Here is a 16,998-nt window from a genome sequence, read left to right on the forward strand (position 1 = left end):
AATGTTTATTGATAGGTGGGTATGCTTGAAATAACACAACCTATGAATATGAAAACATTGGAGATTTTTTTCTCTTATTTATGGTGGTTGTAAATTATACAAATACATACTGCATAATACTTTTTGATAAATATATAACAACGAGTATGTGCTGAGCCAAAAATGGGAACTAAACTGTTTCCCATTGGCCCAAACTCCTTCTTTCAGATGAAGGAAATTCTATGTCTAAACTTGGATATATTTTTGATTCTAATATTGGTTAGAATTAGAGATGAAGCACAGCATTCAGTGTGTTTCCATAAACTGATGGCTGCTGTCTCCTGTTGGTTGTCATTTTATTAAGTTTAGAATCAATACCACAGTTCATTTTCTGTTTCTCTTTCCCAGCAGCCTTAACTAAAGAGATCCTGATTGAGTGAAACCTGGTAGTTGACCTACTGTATGTATACGTTACTGTGCTTGATTGATTGTCCAACTAATGTCCCCATCCCTCCACATATCCTATGGTTTATTGTAAAGAGGAAAAAGATAACAGCCAATATGGAAGATGAGTAATTTTGATGCAGTAATACATACTTCAGGGACATAATGAATCACATCAGTTTTAGAATCACTACATTTATATGATCATTTTGTAAATGCCCATTTGTAATTTATTTTTCTGCAGCATATCTTGGCTCGGTCTCCCATCAAGTAAATTACATGCATTTGTTGATCGTTGGCTTTATTTATTTATTTTATTACACTAAGTGAAGATAATGATAATTATTTTATATAGGGAAAAATATGGAAGCCCATTCCCATCAGTCAGAAAAAAAAAACAAAACAGAAAAAACTAGTAACATTATTAAAAAAAAAAAAAAAAAATCTTATAATTATGAGATAGTTACATTATGAGATGGCATTTCATAATTAAGACTTAGAATCTCATAATGATGACATAGGAATGTATTAGTTATCAATTATTTTACTTTTTTTTTTACTGGGCAGGAATGGGCTTCCATAGAAACAACATTGAACAGCCAGGAGACTTAAAAACTTGAATTTTTTATGCAGATCTGCAAACAACAATAACAAGGAGAAAGGTGGGAACTCCCTTTTCTCATTAACAACAAAGAAAATAATCCAAACATTTTCTTTCCAAACTTTTATTTTGTTCTAAAATACATTTACAATCTCAAAACCAAAACAATTATCAGTTTATATTAAATCTATTTTATTTAAATCACATTAATGAACTAGTGCAAATCAGACATGAACATTAAATATACTGAATTTCAGACAGCATCACAAACAGTTAGTGATTGAAATTCTCAAACAAGGCTTCAATACAGTTAGAAATATCATTTCTTAAACACTGAAAACACTAAAATAATCCGTCGGCACAAAGGTTTGAACTTCAGTGGCTAATCAAAGTACTACTACGGGTGTTACAAGTTAGAGAATAAAATATTTCCATGGTCAGGATAAAACATTCATTTGATCTAATATCAACATCTTAAGATTAGCTTTTTGTGACAATCCACTTTAAAAGGCATGACAGTAATAACTTGGCAAACATGACAGTAGTTGTGCAATGCAGCTCAAAGCAGGTAGCACCAATAGCATTAAAGAGCCAAGGATCTTTAAAGGTCCTATGTCATGCAAATCAACTTTTGAGCTTTTAACCGTATTATGTTAATTCCTTATCAAAAACACCCCCAAAGTATTATTGGGCTTCCTTCCTCCATCTCTGAGAAATCCTCAATAATCCTGCTCTCTGAGCTGCTTTTCTGAATTCTTCTGAAAAACGAGCGGTTCAAATGCTAGTGACGTCATTAGCATTCTGAACCGTCCCCTCAAGGAAGTGCCTGCTACTGGTGCCACGCCTCCACAGTGAACACTGGAGTGTAGTCACCCAGGGAGCAGACATCGTATCACCTTTGACTTGATCTAATGTTTGTGACCCAATGCGACGTAATGGTTGAGGCGATAAACAAATGATTATCACCTTAAATGCACTATTCCTGTATTTAATAAAGATGAGGAGAAGAAAGTGAATTAGCAGCTTAAAACTACGGTGAGTGTTGGGAGCTGCTGCTGCTGCATGAACACAGCGCTGAGACGGACTCACACAATAGACGCCTAAATAGCCATGTTTTACTGTAATGTGCAGTTTTTTGGCTGAAAACAATAACAGTGTGTGGATATCAAGAGAAAATCGCTTTGGTGATCACTGATCTGCCTCAGAGCGAGTCATGCAGCAGCCTAGCAGGCAGGTCAGTGTATAGACACGCCCACTCATGAATATGCATTAGCAGGCAGCAAACAGCCCGTTGGTCAAAAAGTGTCTTTTCAGAGGGCTAAAACTCTGGAAAACAGGTCTGTTGGGTAAAATAAACATTAAATACTGTTTTTGGGGTTCTTAGAACAAATGGAGATGTGTGAAAAATGCATGATATGGGACCTTTAAAGTGTATCGGCCACATAGTCTTAGGACCATGGTGACAGAAAGAGACTTTTAGTGAAGTCTATGCCGAGTATGTTCTAAAATTTAACCTGTGTAGCTGTAAACACTTTCACGTTCGTCACCTTGAAATAGGATCAACATCCTCCTGTGTGCTCTGGCATCAGTGATCACCTGTGTCATTTATAAATAAAATGGAAAAGCTGCAAACACAAAACAGTCGATGAAACCCTCATAAAAATCAAACAACGTGAACACTTTCTTTCTACCTGTGTGTCATCACACACACCTTTGGAGGCCAAACATCAGAACAAATGAAGACAATAGCTTCAGTTTCCTTAGAACATCAACTCAGCACACTTTCTGTCAGAGGAGGATATCTAATACTTGAGATTGCTATCTAAACTGGTTTTACGGAAAAAAATAACCAAAACAGACCTTTAAAAAAAACAAAAAAAAACTCAATAACAAGCAGTGGACACGACACATGTTGCTTTTGAACATTGGACATGTATGGAGTTGTTCCTTTGTCCTGTTACATCATCCACCTCTTGATGCCCATCATCACGCTGCAGCCGTAGCACAGAGTCACAACAAAGGCAAACACCTGGACACACAATGCAAATCATTACAGATGCAAAGACTTGTTGATTACACAACAAATTAACTATTTCATTGTATTAGCTAGGGGTGTTGGAAAAAATCGATTCAGCAACATATCGCAATATTAAGTCGTGCAATTCTTGGATCGATTCAAAATGCATTTATAGCGATAATTTTTTTGCCCAGCTGTGTTTTCTCAATAAAATCTAAAAAGAAAGTACTAACTTTCTGCATTTAGTTGTTGTTCTAGGCATATACCTCAGTTAAGTTGCACTAAAGTCAAAGTTGGTTTAAAAGCCACATGCAGATTGTATGTTTTTTTTTATTTTAAGTTAGAAATATATTTCATACATAATGTTCTCATGAAGGTGTACAATTTAGTTGTTTCTTAAGTCATACATAAATAAAAAAAAATGCAATAATCGCCTTATACTTTAATATCGGGATATATGGTATCGTATTGTGACCTATGTATCGGGATATGAATCGTATTGCCAGATGCAGGCAATACACACTCCTAGAATTAGCCAATGGAACCGTGACAGAAAAAGAACAACAACTTTCATGATTTCCTCTTTGATACAGTGACACTTTCAGGCAGGGTAGGGATCAATTATAATTGTAAATGCATAATTTATAATTCATTACAATTATGGTGTATTTGTAATTGTAATTTAAAAAATATGTTGCTGTTGTAATTGTAATTAATTTGTAATTGAGTTTAGATAACTGACTGTAAATGTAATTGCCATGAAAATTCTATCAACTGTCAATTATAAATTAACGCAAACTTGGGGAATCATGTTACAGTTCCACACATACTGTATGTAGTTAACAATTAGTAAAATATGTTTCATACCAGTGAAAAAAAATATAAATCGAATATACTGACAGATATTTGTTTTTAGTGTATTTTACAGCTGATTAAGGGCCCATTATCATAAGAGATGCTAACAAAAAGCTAACACTAGCAGAAGGTTAACTTTTATTAGGTTTTTTTTTTTTCATTTCTATTTTTTTTTTCACTTGTCTGCACATGCTGTCAAAGGTCAACACTACAAAAAGTGCAATCTGTTAAGACAGTAATGCATGTTTTGTTATTGCTATTAGATAAATACATTAATTTTATTGCATAATTGTGACCATCACCAGCCCCCCCTAAGGAAGGGTAAGAAACACTAAGGAAGGTTATTTAATACAGGCTCAGTAATTGTGATTAATTGTAATTGAACTTTAGTAATTGAGAATGTAATTGACTATCTGAGGATAAAAAAAATATTGTAATTTCATTGTAAATGGAAAAAATGCTGGTCAATGTTATCGTAATTGAATTGTAATTAAACATGGGTAATTCAAAACTTAATTGTAACTGAAAAATGTAACTGACCCTAACCCTGCTTCCAGGCAACCTTGCATGCTGACATGGTACAGTAAACAATAATAATATATCCCAAAACTAATCTTATCTGTGGGTTGCCATATAAAACTGAGAGTAAACATGGTTTCAAAAGGTCTGCTGGACTCACCGTGGCTGCCAAGTTGATGCTGTACTGGGTGTTGGTCATGAGTGTGATGATGTTGCCTGGAGGGTATGTAATACACAACACCGTGCTGTTGGTGTTGGGTAGTGGAGTGATGGAAGCCCCTCCGTTTGCTGCTGTCACCCCAGCCTCCAGCACAAAGGCACCAAAATAGAAGAGCAGTGCAAAGAAGTGGTAGGTCACATCCTGGAACACACAAAGACAAGGACGCACCTTTAACAGCAGGTGCATGAAGAAATTTTCTGCAGTGGCAGAGAAATGACAAACATGCACAAAAACACAACAGTTTACACCTGCTACTAATGAGGCGCACTGTGAAGCTAATTCCACAACTTTCAGCTTTTCTTTCTACAATCGGCTTCGACAAATATCAAAAAGCTTGTAAATACTATCCACACGTAGTGTGGATTACTTCCATCTAAAAGGCGTTTTGTTTTTCTCCCAAATGGCCACAGAAATCACTGGAGCTGCAGTGACAAAGTAAGAATGTGTGTGTGTGTGTGTGTGTGTACACATCTCTGACCTCTAACTGCTCTAGAGGACATTATGTTTGCAGCTTATGTTACCATAGAGGTCTAACCAGGTTAACCAGAAAGAGACCCACCTCAGTGACCCTTGGTCCCTAAATGTGTACATAACAATAGAGCTGCAACTAATGATTTTTTAAAACACAATTTATCTATAAAGCACATTTAAACTCTGCTAAAGCTGATTAAGCTGAAATGACTCGCGCATAAACACACGCAAGTCACTCACAAATACTGGTGCACGCACGCACACACAAACACTCGTGGTGCGTGCACACACAAACACTGCATGCACAAACAAAAACTTGTGGTGCACGCACACACAAAAACTTGTGGTGCGCGCGCACAAAAACTTGTGGTAAAGCAAACGGCTCTGCGACGCAACTAATCGATAATGAAATTCGTTGCCAACGCTTTTAATAATTGATTTTTATTGATATTTATCAATTTATTGTTGCAGCCTTACATAACAAATCAGTTAACAATCACATTTTACATGTAAAGGCCTATGATAAAACTTTAGTGTCTCAAAGGTGTTTTACTCACAAAGTGAAACACTAAAGAATACATAAATGGTTGAAGATGTCTAGAGAACACAGAGAGGACATGGTGAACATGAGAGTTAGTGTTGCTAATGCTACAAGCCTGGTGCTACTACAGACAGGCTATTGTTGTGTCCTAGTGTGAGCTCATCATCCATGTCACTCATTGTTCGGATGGAAACAAACAAACCCTGGGAGCAAGGATCTGAACTCTAAGGAGAGTCTAGCTCTGTCAGAGAGCCCAGACTTTACACAGAGAAGAAGAAACCACAACTCTTAATTGTTACATACAGTAAATATTAGGTCTGAGGTAAACCACTTCAATATTAACAATACATTTTTCTAATCAATAAATTTTTTAGGAATTAATTGTAAGAAAAATCCTGTTTTTTAGTCAATTGGCTTCTTGATCTTATTCCTTTACTAAGAGATGTAAGGGAGCATTATGTTTCTAATGTTTTTAGATGTCCTTGACATTACTTAAATCTCTCTTTTATTTAGTTTTGTTCTTTTGGCTTCTGTTAAACTCTTGTGTTCTTGTGTTGTGTCCTCACTCCCAGTGATGTCAATAGCTGCATTTCCATTACAGATTTGAAAATAAATAAACATGCGTCCCGGAAACAAAACAACGCATAATCACGCATCAGATCCTGCTCATTTCCGTCCAAATAACAGAGAGGCCTATTCGCATTGGATTACTATTATCACAGCAAAACATATATCAGCAAAATGTAGTAGGTAAATTGCGGGGGAATTTTTACTTTACAAATTACTGACATTGCCGATTCGCACGGGATTAACATCACAAACATTCGCCGCAATTATTACAAATTGCATGTGGTTCCTAGGTAAAATAGTGCGAATAGGGCTTTTGTCTATGTCCATGCTGCTGGTCTTAATGGACAATAAAGACTTTTTTTTTTTGGATAAATCACATTTTTTTGTGTGCTCATTTAAATGACATATTAAATGTAACTTCTATCAGTTTAGAGTAAGAACTGAATGCAACCCTGAAAGTGACCCACATGTTCAAAAGAGGTTGTGAGGTAATAAGTGATGACTAGTAAATATGGAAGCATCTCATCTCAGAGTGTGTGTGGCACTCATGTATACTACAATAAATATTTCTTAATTCTTTAATCTCATTTTCCACTCTGACTTTGGGTTGGATTTGCCTGCACGTTAAGTATAATATATGAGTATTGTTTGGGGTTGGAGGGTTAAATGCATTTCTAAAAAGCTCAGGAAATTCATAACTCTGAGGTTGTTTCTCTGTCTCTTACCAGACAGTTCAAATCAGCATTGATGCGGCTCGCCAAACCAGTGATCAGTAAGGTGAGGTAGCCAGTCGAGAGGAAGAAGGTCGTGAGTGAGACAAATAGCACCCAGCCCTGGAACAGAGGCACGGGGACGTTTGAGGAAGCCACCAGGATCCACACCAGACCGCCTAATATCTGTGAAAAGAATACAAACAGCCACAATAATTATGTACCTGTAGTTAACATTTTAATACATGCTAAAGTTTACCAGGCTAGGACAAAAAAAAATTAACTAGTATTGTATTGTATCATATTTATGAAACATAGCAGTTTGACATCTCATTTAAAATGTGAACAGTTCTTGATATTTTGTAGATTTAATACACAGACGCATCATAGAGTTTGGTATTCATAGGTAATGTTTGGCACATGCACATCCTTCAAAATAAATGCCAGTTAGCAATTAAAATTTCTAATGATTAATTAAGGCTAAACTTCTAAAATGACAAGTTGTTGCATTAAAATATGTCAATAATTTCTTAACTGTGTTTTTGTTCTTTAAAAATAATATACAAATTCAAAGCTGCACAGCAATAAATGACTATACCTGAGTTCTATCATAATACATAATACAATATGAAAGGGGTTTCAAACTCAACATGTTGACTTTTAACCTTGTTATAAAATAAATGTAAACATATATGCATCCTAGATTTATACGGGGGTTTCCTTCCATGCATAAACATAAAAAATGGGTGTGTGCTTTGAAAAGACAACAACTAGTAGCTTTAAAAACAGTCAACAAATATAGAGAAATACATAAAAACTAAAATAATGCCAAGTCATCATATGTTTGAGGCTTTGCCAAATTGCTTTACTACAGGTTAATGATATATTCCAGCAACTGTTATAAACATATTAATCTTATATTTTATTATCTCTGCTTTGAGTATCTCATTTTACATGGATTGTATACATTATTTTGAACATCTCTGATGGTTTGTCTCAGTTGGAGTTTCTTTGTACACACAGTTTTCTTGTTCCTTTTGTTTTCTTGTCCCTGCTCAAAAAAATAAATCAAATAAATCGGTCCGATATCAACCAGAAAATGAATATCGGATTTTATCGGACTGCATCTAAAATCTCTGATATAAGCGCTCCAATAAGTTTTGGTTGTTTTTCTCCCCGCCCTCAGTTGTTCCCACCATATACTGATGGTAAAACAATAACTGAAGTGAACTTGAATTGTTGACTATTGTTCTTTGAGTAACATCACTTGATCAAGCCTTTTCTAACGTTCAACACTACAAAATAAGTAAAAAAAAGTAAAAAGTGTCTATTGATATGCAAACGTATCAATAGACCCCGGGACTAAACGTACGTTTTCCGGGCCTTTTCTACACAAGCGTAATGTGCCTGTGTTTTTTCACCGTGCCAAGGTGGCCGAGTGGTCTAAGGCGCCACACTTAAGGATCCTTCCTTCCGCTAACGTGGGTTTGAATCCCACTTTTGTCATATATATTTTTTCATTTTAACATAAAACAATAATTTTTTTTTAGGGTATTTCCTGGGTTAGGGTTAAAAATAAATATACGGGAAAAATAAACATTTTAGGGTATTTCCTGAGTTAGGGCTAAAATAAAGGCTGTGGCTACGGGTACGCTAAACGTATCCGTAGTCTGCCACTCTATGGAGATGCAGCACCCCTCATTGGCCAGTTTAGGTCACGTGATAGGTGCACCACGTGACTTAAAGTTCCGTCATTTGTATTTTAGCTCATATTTATTTTTAGCTACCCGCTAACCCTTTTATTTTAGCCCTAGCCCTAACTGTAACTCTATCCCTAACCCTAACTTTAACCCTTAAAGGTGGAATTTGCCGTGTTTTAAATATGTCAAAATGAAAAACATTTGTCAAATGTGGGATTCGAAACCACGTGTTAGTGGTGATTGCGGCGCGCATTGCGCTTAGGTAGAAAAGGTCTATGTTTAACGTACCTCCAGACACTTTCTAAAATAAAAGGGTTAGCGGGTAGCTAAAAATAAAAATGAGCTAAAATAAAACATGGTGCACCTATCACTTATGCACTTAAACTGGCCAATGAGGGGCGCTCTGTATGAATAGACTGGCAGTCTATTCATCCGGATGAATAGCCATGGCCATAAAAGTATGTATGATTTGTGTTGATATTGCATCAAAATCGTCCAATATTCAAGACAGCAATATCGGTATCATATCGGAAGTGAAAAAGTATTTGTATTGTATTGGACATCCCTATCATTGGCTGTGTGTGAGAGAGAGAGAGAGTTTGTAAATCAGTGTCAATAACATCGCTTGGAGCAACATTTGTCTTTGCTTTACTTGTCAAACTGAAACAGTGAAGGCCGCCTGAGGCAATCACAGACAGGTGTCCTGGCCATTAGCACTGACACGCAGCTGGGTTTGGGCAACAAAATACTGTCAAACTCTTCATAAGAAAAAAGATGGTAGCTGCACATACTGTGAGATAAAATGAACAAATGTGATTAACAATAAACTTAAAAAATAAAAATGAAGGGCACTTACTATTTCCAAACAGACAAGAACTCCAGAGTAAGTCCTCAAAACGCCCAGCCCCAGCGGTAAGGAGTTATTCGACGGTGGGTATGGAGGGGCTACGGGGCTATCGTTGGCAGTCGGGCTAACGGCTGGTTCCGACATCTCTGTGCCTTCCTCTGTCTTCCAGTCACTCTCCTCTTCCTCTACCTCTGACTCCTTCTCTCACCTCCTGAGGAAGAAGCCTGTCTGCTGAACAATGGCCGGAGGCAGCAGAATGGATTCCTCCGTAGTCACGTATCTCCAACAGGTCGGACAGGTGCACTGGTGCGGCCACTCCCTGGAAACCAGTGCTGCATTCAGGGACCTCACGGAACTCACAGTGTCCACTCCAGTTTACGTCCCTCAATGCCCAACCGTGAGACGTTCAATGCAGGGGTCATCATTAGTAGAGCTGTTCGATACTGCAAGATTTAGTAAATACAGCGCCACTATCGCCACTACCAAATAATACCGATCCCAATCCCGATACTTTATATATATATATATATATTTGAGGTTGATGTATGTATAATGAAACAAATTGAAAACTCTACTTTTTGCAATATTTTGTAGTTAGTTGTTTTGCCTGCCTGCCTGTTTTCAGTCAGTGTTTGTTTGTGTGCATGTTTAGTGATCTACTTTATGTGGATATTTTTTATGTACACGTTGAGCTTTTATTCTGAATTTGTGTTTGTATTTTAATTTGAAAGTGATCGTTGAGAATTGTGTTGCCTCATGCATGAAATGTGCCATATAAATAAAGTTTGATTTGCGCAATAAACTGCTGACCTTTAGGTGGTTTTGTGATTATTATTTTTTTCTGACCTAGGAGAAATTATTGGCAAAGTTTAACGGTGGCTACTAAATATTTCATTATCATGACAAACCCAATAGAACAGCAGTAACCACATTTTTACCATACATTATTTTTGTTTCTTAAATATCTTAAATAAACAAAGTTCAAAAATAGAAATAGACAAATTAAGAGCCATATATATATATATGTATATATATATATTTTTTTTTTTACTTATTTATTTATTTTTTTAGGTAGAGTTGATAAACTATAACAGAAAAATATGATAATATTTCCACTTCTCTTGGGGAATCAGCTAAGTTAAATAAAATTACAATAAGTCTTTACTTAAATATGTATTTATTTCACATTTAACACAAAAGGGCGATTATGGTATATTCTATTAGGTCTAAGCCATATTATATTCAATATATTTGTTCTGTTATGTTCTTAATTTCTACACATTTCATACTTGTATGTTTATGTTCATATTTCTTGCAGTTAAACTGTTCTGTACACAATCTTTTTCAAGTTGCATGCAGGAGAGAAAATAAAACTATTGTATGTAGTATTGATCTTTTTGTATTGTTATCATCCTATACCAATATTAACACTGGTATCAAATTTGATCGATCTGCCCACCACTACAGTACTGCAGTTTGCTATACACTTCTTAAATACTAAAATTTAACAGTTTCCTTTTAATTAGAGGGTAATATAATGAAAGTAGGATGAAAAGAAAAAAGTAGGACATTTTAACATTTTAACACGCAACACTTTGCTTTTCTTAATGAATGCAACAGTTTTATTTTCATTACATTTCATAAGAAATCATCGCATTCCTATTTCACTAACTAACAACTCTTATCTAATTATAAAAAACTTGTAACATGTGTGTACAATTCAACAATTTTGTAATATTTTATAAAAATCTACTTTGCCTTTTTCTAGAAACATGTTATTACAATTCAGAAACCAAATCTGCAGCATCTTCCAAAAAAAAAACTAAACTAAAAAAACACACATTGGTCCATTGTTTTAGTGAAAATAAACATTTAGATATGGTTAATTTCTACAAAAACTTGTCAAATGCAACAGTATTTAATACTATTTTTCTTTGTGAGTTTGAAACCTTTCAATTAAATCAGATTTTAGACGGAGCTCATTGGTTTATTAGGATTAGGGCCGCCTAGGACCCTCACTTGGTCCATGTGGGCTACCTGGTGTCTGTGGGCACTGTGTTGTTGACCCCTGATTTAGAGCTTTTAGTTCTATTTTGGGTTCCTGTAGGATTTGATTCAATTGTTTTACTGCACACAGCCTCTTGAAACAGAATCAGTCGGAGTCCACAAACAAATGAATGTCTGACCTTTGAACGTAGTTTTATTACTGGCCCTGAACACGCTGCAATAATGTATTTATAATGGACATTTATTGAGGTGCAACCCTGATAGCTAACATGTAAACCTGAAAAGTAAATGTGATAATACACACTATTCCTGTCTCACAGTATAGGTTATAGGTTTGTGTCCCAATGACCCCAATCGTTTTTCTGTGGACTATCGAACATTCGGAGAGACAATGGTTCGTAATGATTAAACATGACTGTTGAAAAGCAAAAATGTTGAAGACGTTAGCGTTGGTTTGAGGATTAACAAAGGAATGATTTGATATATAGAACTGAAACAGAACTGACACGCAAACGAAACAGTCACCTTTGTGACAGCACGGCTGTTACTGTGTTACTTCGTCACTGTGTATGAGTAGTTAATAATAAACCAAGATTTAGTTCATTTAAACCAATGTTGATTTAACCTCTAGGAGGTCAACATTCTTGTGTGCTGTTAAAGTCTCTCAGCATGTTCTGTGCCTGTGTTTTTATCACCTAAATAATCTCAACTGTTATATTTAATTTTTTATGGTTTTTTTTTTTATTTTTTTATTTTTTTTACAAAAAGGCTTTTAACAACACAACTTGTTTTCTGAGCCGTGATTAAACAATAAGCAGGCAGCCAGGGATTTTACAAAATAATGGTATTATGAACAAACATAGAATTGTACTTTACTTTATTGTATTTTTTTTTAATCTGAAACACAGACCCAGTCTCACTCCAAAGCGTATAAAAACTACCATTATTGTTGTAGCTGGTGGTGCTATAAATAAAGTTGGATTGAATTGTCTAAAAACTTATAATGATGTAACCATGTAAATAAAGTAAAAAAAAAAAAAGTGAGTCATTATAAAACTGCCTTTTTTTTTTTTTTTTTAAACAATTATTTTTTATTTTTTATTTTAAAAATGTAAGAAAAAAAAATATTAGACACTAAACAAGAATTTTTTTTCCTTTTCAAAAGAAACAATATTTTAAAAGATGTTTAATCTCTTTCTGTTAAAAAAAAATATTCTGACAAAATATTTGTTTGCCGATCGCTCCAAAGGCTAAAGAAAATAATTTCAAATTGTGTGATGATGATTCCTTACATCAAACGTTTAATATTAATTTGAGTAACTATTCACTCAATTGTGAGCCAACATGTAATCACACAAAAAAGTTTTAGAATTCATTGTGTGATTAGGTTTATGGTTTATAAAATTTAATAAAAGTAAAGATTATGTGTATAACTCAGTTTTGATTAAGATTTTAATCCATATAAAGACAAAGTCATGTTTTACACATTTACTAAATTAGTTGAAAATATTTGAAAACAATGTAAAAAATTGTCTGTTGTAAAATGTCCTACATTATTGGGATTTAGTTTTAGTCTTTTCTTCTGTCATAAATACCTGATATTTCTGTGAGTTCTGGTGTTGATTAAATGACTAAGGCCTGTAGATCTTATCAAACATGAAGTTTTATAACTGTAAAACTAAATACATTTATTAAATATTAGGCTTTTTAGCTGTAATTAATCATATATCAGAAAATGAGGTTTTTGATGGGCTGCAATAGCAGGCCATGCTAAAAGGTGTCACTGTTCATTGGCAGCTGCTATAGAAACAAGTCAAAGAGTTGGTCTGAAATGTGTGAAAATGCTCCAAAAGACATAGGGTCATTTCTCTTGTTCATGCTATTAGTGTTGGAACAAAGACAGATTTTTAAAGGAGTTCCCATGAGGCCTAGCGGCACATGAAGCCGTTGCTCCTTTCTCCTCATTTGGCCTCCACAGCAGATACAGACCTGAAACTAAATTATATTTATTGAACATTTAATAAATCCCATTTAGCTATTGACAGTGTCTCATGCTTCCTTTAAAAATATTTGAAAAATCAAAAATAGTTTTGCCATTCATTGATTTTTGTATTGTTTCTGCCCAATGAAGATGGAGTCGAGCTGTAGGACTGAATAAACAAATGAAACAAAATAATAACAACTGCTCCTTTGCATTAAGAAGAGCCAGATAAGGTGGCTCGGGCATCTAATTAGGAACCCCCCCACCACCACCACGACACCTCCCTGGTGAGGTGTTCATCGGTCGGGGAACCCGAGGAAGACCCAGGACATGTTAGAGAGACTATAGTCTATCTGCAGGCCTGCTCAGGTTGGTGCTCCTGTGACCTGACCATAGATAAGTGGTAGAAGATGATGGATGGATGGATGGATGGATGGATGGGTGCCACAATTTATTATTGGTGAACAGTGTTGGGAGTAACTAGTTATTTTAGTAATATATTACAGTAATATATTCCTTTTTGAAGTAACTCAGTAGTGTAAACAAAAGTGAAAAGTGGTAATATATTACTAAAGTAACTCAAGTTACATGCATATTTAATTTATGTGCATTTTTGCTTTGTTTTTTCACTGTTTGCAATTATTTGAGGAAAAAAAAGATCATTATAGTTAAATATAACTCATGGGGAACAAAAAAGAGCTTTCTGCTCCTAAAACAGCAAAAGTATTAGAAACAAAACTTTGACCACAGTTATTTGAACATTATCAGTGTGATATAATTTAGTATTCTGGACCAAAAGTAACTCAAAGTAGTGTAACTCAGTTACATTTATAAAAAAAACAAAATAAAAAAAAAAACAGTAATATTGTAATACAAATTTATAAAATTTTTATTCTAGTAACTAGTAATATAAATGTATTACAAGCAATTTACAGTAAGTTACCCAACACTGTTGGTGAATAAGGAACATGTCTGTGTGCATGTAAGATTTGATCCTGTATAGTTAGAAATGTAAATGTCACTGTGTACTCCCTGAGATGTGTTCAAGTACCCCTGCATGGTTGGGAACCACACATGGCAGGCTTTGTGCCACACAGGAGACCGCCTAGGGCGCTATCTGCTGGAGGGAGCTCTAAAATGCATACTCAAAAAATAAAAAAATAAATAAAATTTAATACAAAAAAAAAACAAACAAAAAAAAAACAACAACGCATGTATATAAAACTTGAAACGCATCCTTAATTTGACACTTTTTCTTTTTTTAAATAAATAATAAAACCTCGATATGATGACCTGCTGACCTGTGCCCTTTACCTGACCTGATGCTGCTGTTTACAGCGGAAGGTAAAGTGTTGGATGGGTAGCGCATATGTGTTTCTTAAATTGATAAAAAACACGTCGTTGTATTGTAACTTTTGTTAAAAAATCGTATCTTCTGTAATGAAAAGGCCATCCAAGCAGTCAGATGCTGCTTTCAGGAGGCGAAGGAAGCTGGACGATCAGGAAAAACAGGCCCAATGCAGAAGTATGTTTTAATTGAACTTTCAGTACAAACAATTTTTCATTATTTGGTATATCAAGTTTAAAAAAAAAAAAATACACACATGTTGCGCAAATATAAAAAGAAACAAAGAGGAATTTCAACCATAAATGAAAGTAACAACAGTAAAATCAGGTAAACAAACAATTGTCACTGATAGATAAGTCATCAACTCACTAGATGTCAATAGGAAACAAACGTATAAACATGGGCTATCTGATTAAAACTACATAGTAAAGAGTATACATTTCCAGCTTTTATGTCTTTGACGAGTTTGAGAGATTTATTTAAAAGTTTGACTCATTTTCTCTGCTAGAGCTAACAAAAAGGTGCGTTAAATGAGTCCGCACACACTATCCATCAGTTTGTAGCCATCTATCTAAAAAGATTTACATTTATTTATATCATCAAGCACATTTTTTTTTTGTCAGATATAGCTTCATCCTTAGAGATGTGAATTCCCAAATATTGAATTTCCATTTTCACTTCTATGTTGTATAATAGTTGCAGAAGATGATCATGTAAAGGCAGGATTTCACATTTATCTAAATTCACTTTTATCCAGAAGCCTTCAAAAATTGATTGATGGCTTGTAAAGCTAAAGGGATTTGATTATCAATTTTTCAAAATAAAGTTGTGTTATCTGCCAGCTGGCTCATGAGCTCCGTCCATCCGTCTGAGTGAAAGGGGACAGCTTTTCTCAGAAACCGTATAAGATAGGATAACCAAATTCGGTATGTGGCTTCAGGGTATCAATAACTTGATGGAGTTCAAAAATGAGAAGTGTGCAATAATTTTTTCCGGAGTTATTGCCCTTTTTCTGTTTTTTAACTCTGTTCAAGGTATCTTCAAAGGGGACAGATTTTCTTAGAAATCGTTTAAGATAGGATAACCAATTTTGGTGCGTGGCTTCAGGGTATCAATACCTTGATGGAGTTCGAAAATGAGAAGCGCGCATTTATTTTTTCCGGAGTTGTTGCCCTTGTTCCGTTTTTGGGACTCTGAGTTATCTTCAAAGGGGACAGCTTTTCTTAGAAACCGTTTAAGATAGTATTTTATATTCTGATGTGATCATATTTTCTTATGTTTACATCTAAGTTCTTAGATTTAGGACATATAAGAAAATGTTGTGAGTTATAATGACAACCAATCTGGCGGGGGATGTTGATGACTATGTCTTCTTGTTGTTATTCGTCTCCCCATCTCATTCAACTCATCAATATTTCTGTCAAAGGTCAACACGACATGCAGTGCAAGCTTTTTATGACAGCTATGCATATTTTATTATTGGGATGAAATAAATACATTTAAATCAATACATTTATTTCATTGCAAAATTGTGGCCATCACTAGCCCTGCCCAAAGATGGGTAAGATTCCAATAATACTTAAACATTTCTTGCCAAAGCCAAAGTTGCGTATGGAGAGTTAGCCTAGATATTTCTATCCAGCTTTGTAGTACAGGCCCGGTCGGTTAGATTGATAGTGTTATCAAGGTTTACTTCAGTGACTTCTGGTTTTTCCTTAACATTTCACCAACATTTTTGAAAAATGAATTACTAAAACTATGGACTCATGGGTTTGGGAGCAGCAGCTTTAGCAAAGAAGCATCCTGTCAGTTTGTACAGATGATGTCATTGGTTCAGGGGTAAAAACTTGTACAAAAGCGCAGCCTTGCAAAAAACAAACAAACCAAAAAAAAAAATTCAAAAAATTAATGTTAACATGAATTCACTGATTTATTTAGCTTCCACATCACTTTTGTTGTTGCATTCAGATGTGCATTTTTACAATGCTTGCATAAAAATAGAATTCATGAATTGGTTATAAATGCAAACATGATGCAGATGTAACATCATATTTCTTTTTGGTTTGATAAGTCATTGAGAATGGTTTATTTAAAGTTGATTACTCTTTTTTTTTTTTTAAATCATCATTGATATAGTGTCAAATGCCTTGTATGTGCCATTAACAGTGACACATATATTAATACTACA

General features: G+C 34.8%; 1 protein-coding gene across 1 annotated transcript; it reads right to left on the reverse strand.

The window, feature by feature from the left end:
* Window positions 1-1,132: 1,132 nt before the first annotated feature.
* Window positions 1,133-9,827, reverse strand: mal2 (mal, T cell differentiation protein 2). Its single transcript, XM_028470923.1, has 4 exons — window positions 9,484-9,827; window positions 6,943-7,113; window positions 4,576-4,776; window positions 1,133-3,053 (listed from the first exon to the last, which is right to left on the reverse strand). Exons 1-4 carry the CDS (start codon window positions 9,616-9,618, stop codon window positions 2,982-2,984), a joined length of 579 nt encoding a protein of 192 aa, XP_028326724.1. The 5' UTR covers window positions 9,619-9,827; the 3' UTR covers window positions 1,133-2,981.
* Between the last annotated feature and the right edge of the window lie 7,171 nt (window positions 9,828-16,998).

The sequence above is a fragment of the Gouania willdenowi genome, chromosome 16 (assembly GCF_900634775.1).
Source record: "Gouania willdenowi chromosome 16, fGouWil2.1, whole genome shotgun sequence".
Lineage (NCBI taxonomy): Eukaryota > Metazoa > Chordata > Actinopteri > Blenniiformes > Gobiesocidae > Gouania > Gouania willdenowi.

Excerpts from the sequence above, each read along its gene's own strand:
- mal2 (XM_028470923.1), bottom strand. The coding sequence starts at position 9,618 with ATGTCGGAACCAGCCGTTAGCCCGACTGCCAACGATAGCCCCGTAGCC. Across the intron at positions 7,114-9,483 it reads TTCTTGTCTGTTTGGAAATA|ATATTAGGCGGTCTGGTGTG; the intron begins GTAAGTGCCCTT and ends TTCTTTTCACAG. Across the intron at positions 4,777-6,942 it reads ATGCTGATTTGAACTGTCTG|GATGTGACCTACCACTTCTT; the intron begins GTAAGAGACAGA and ends TGTGTGTTCCAG.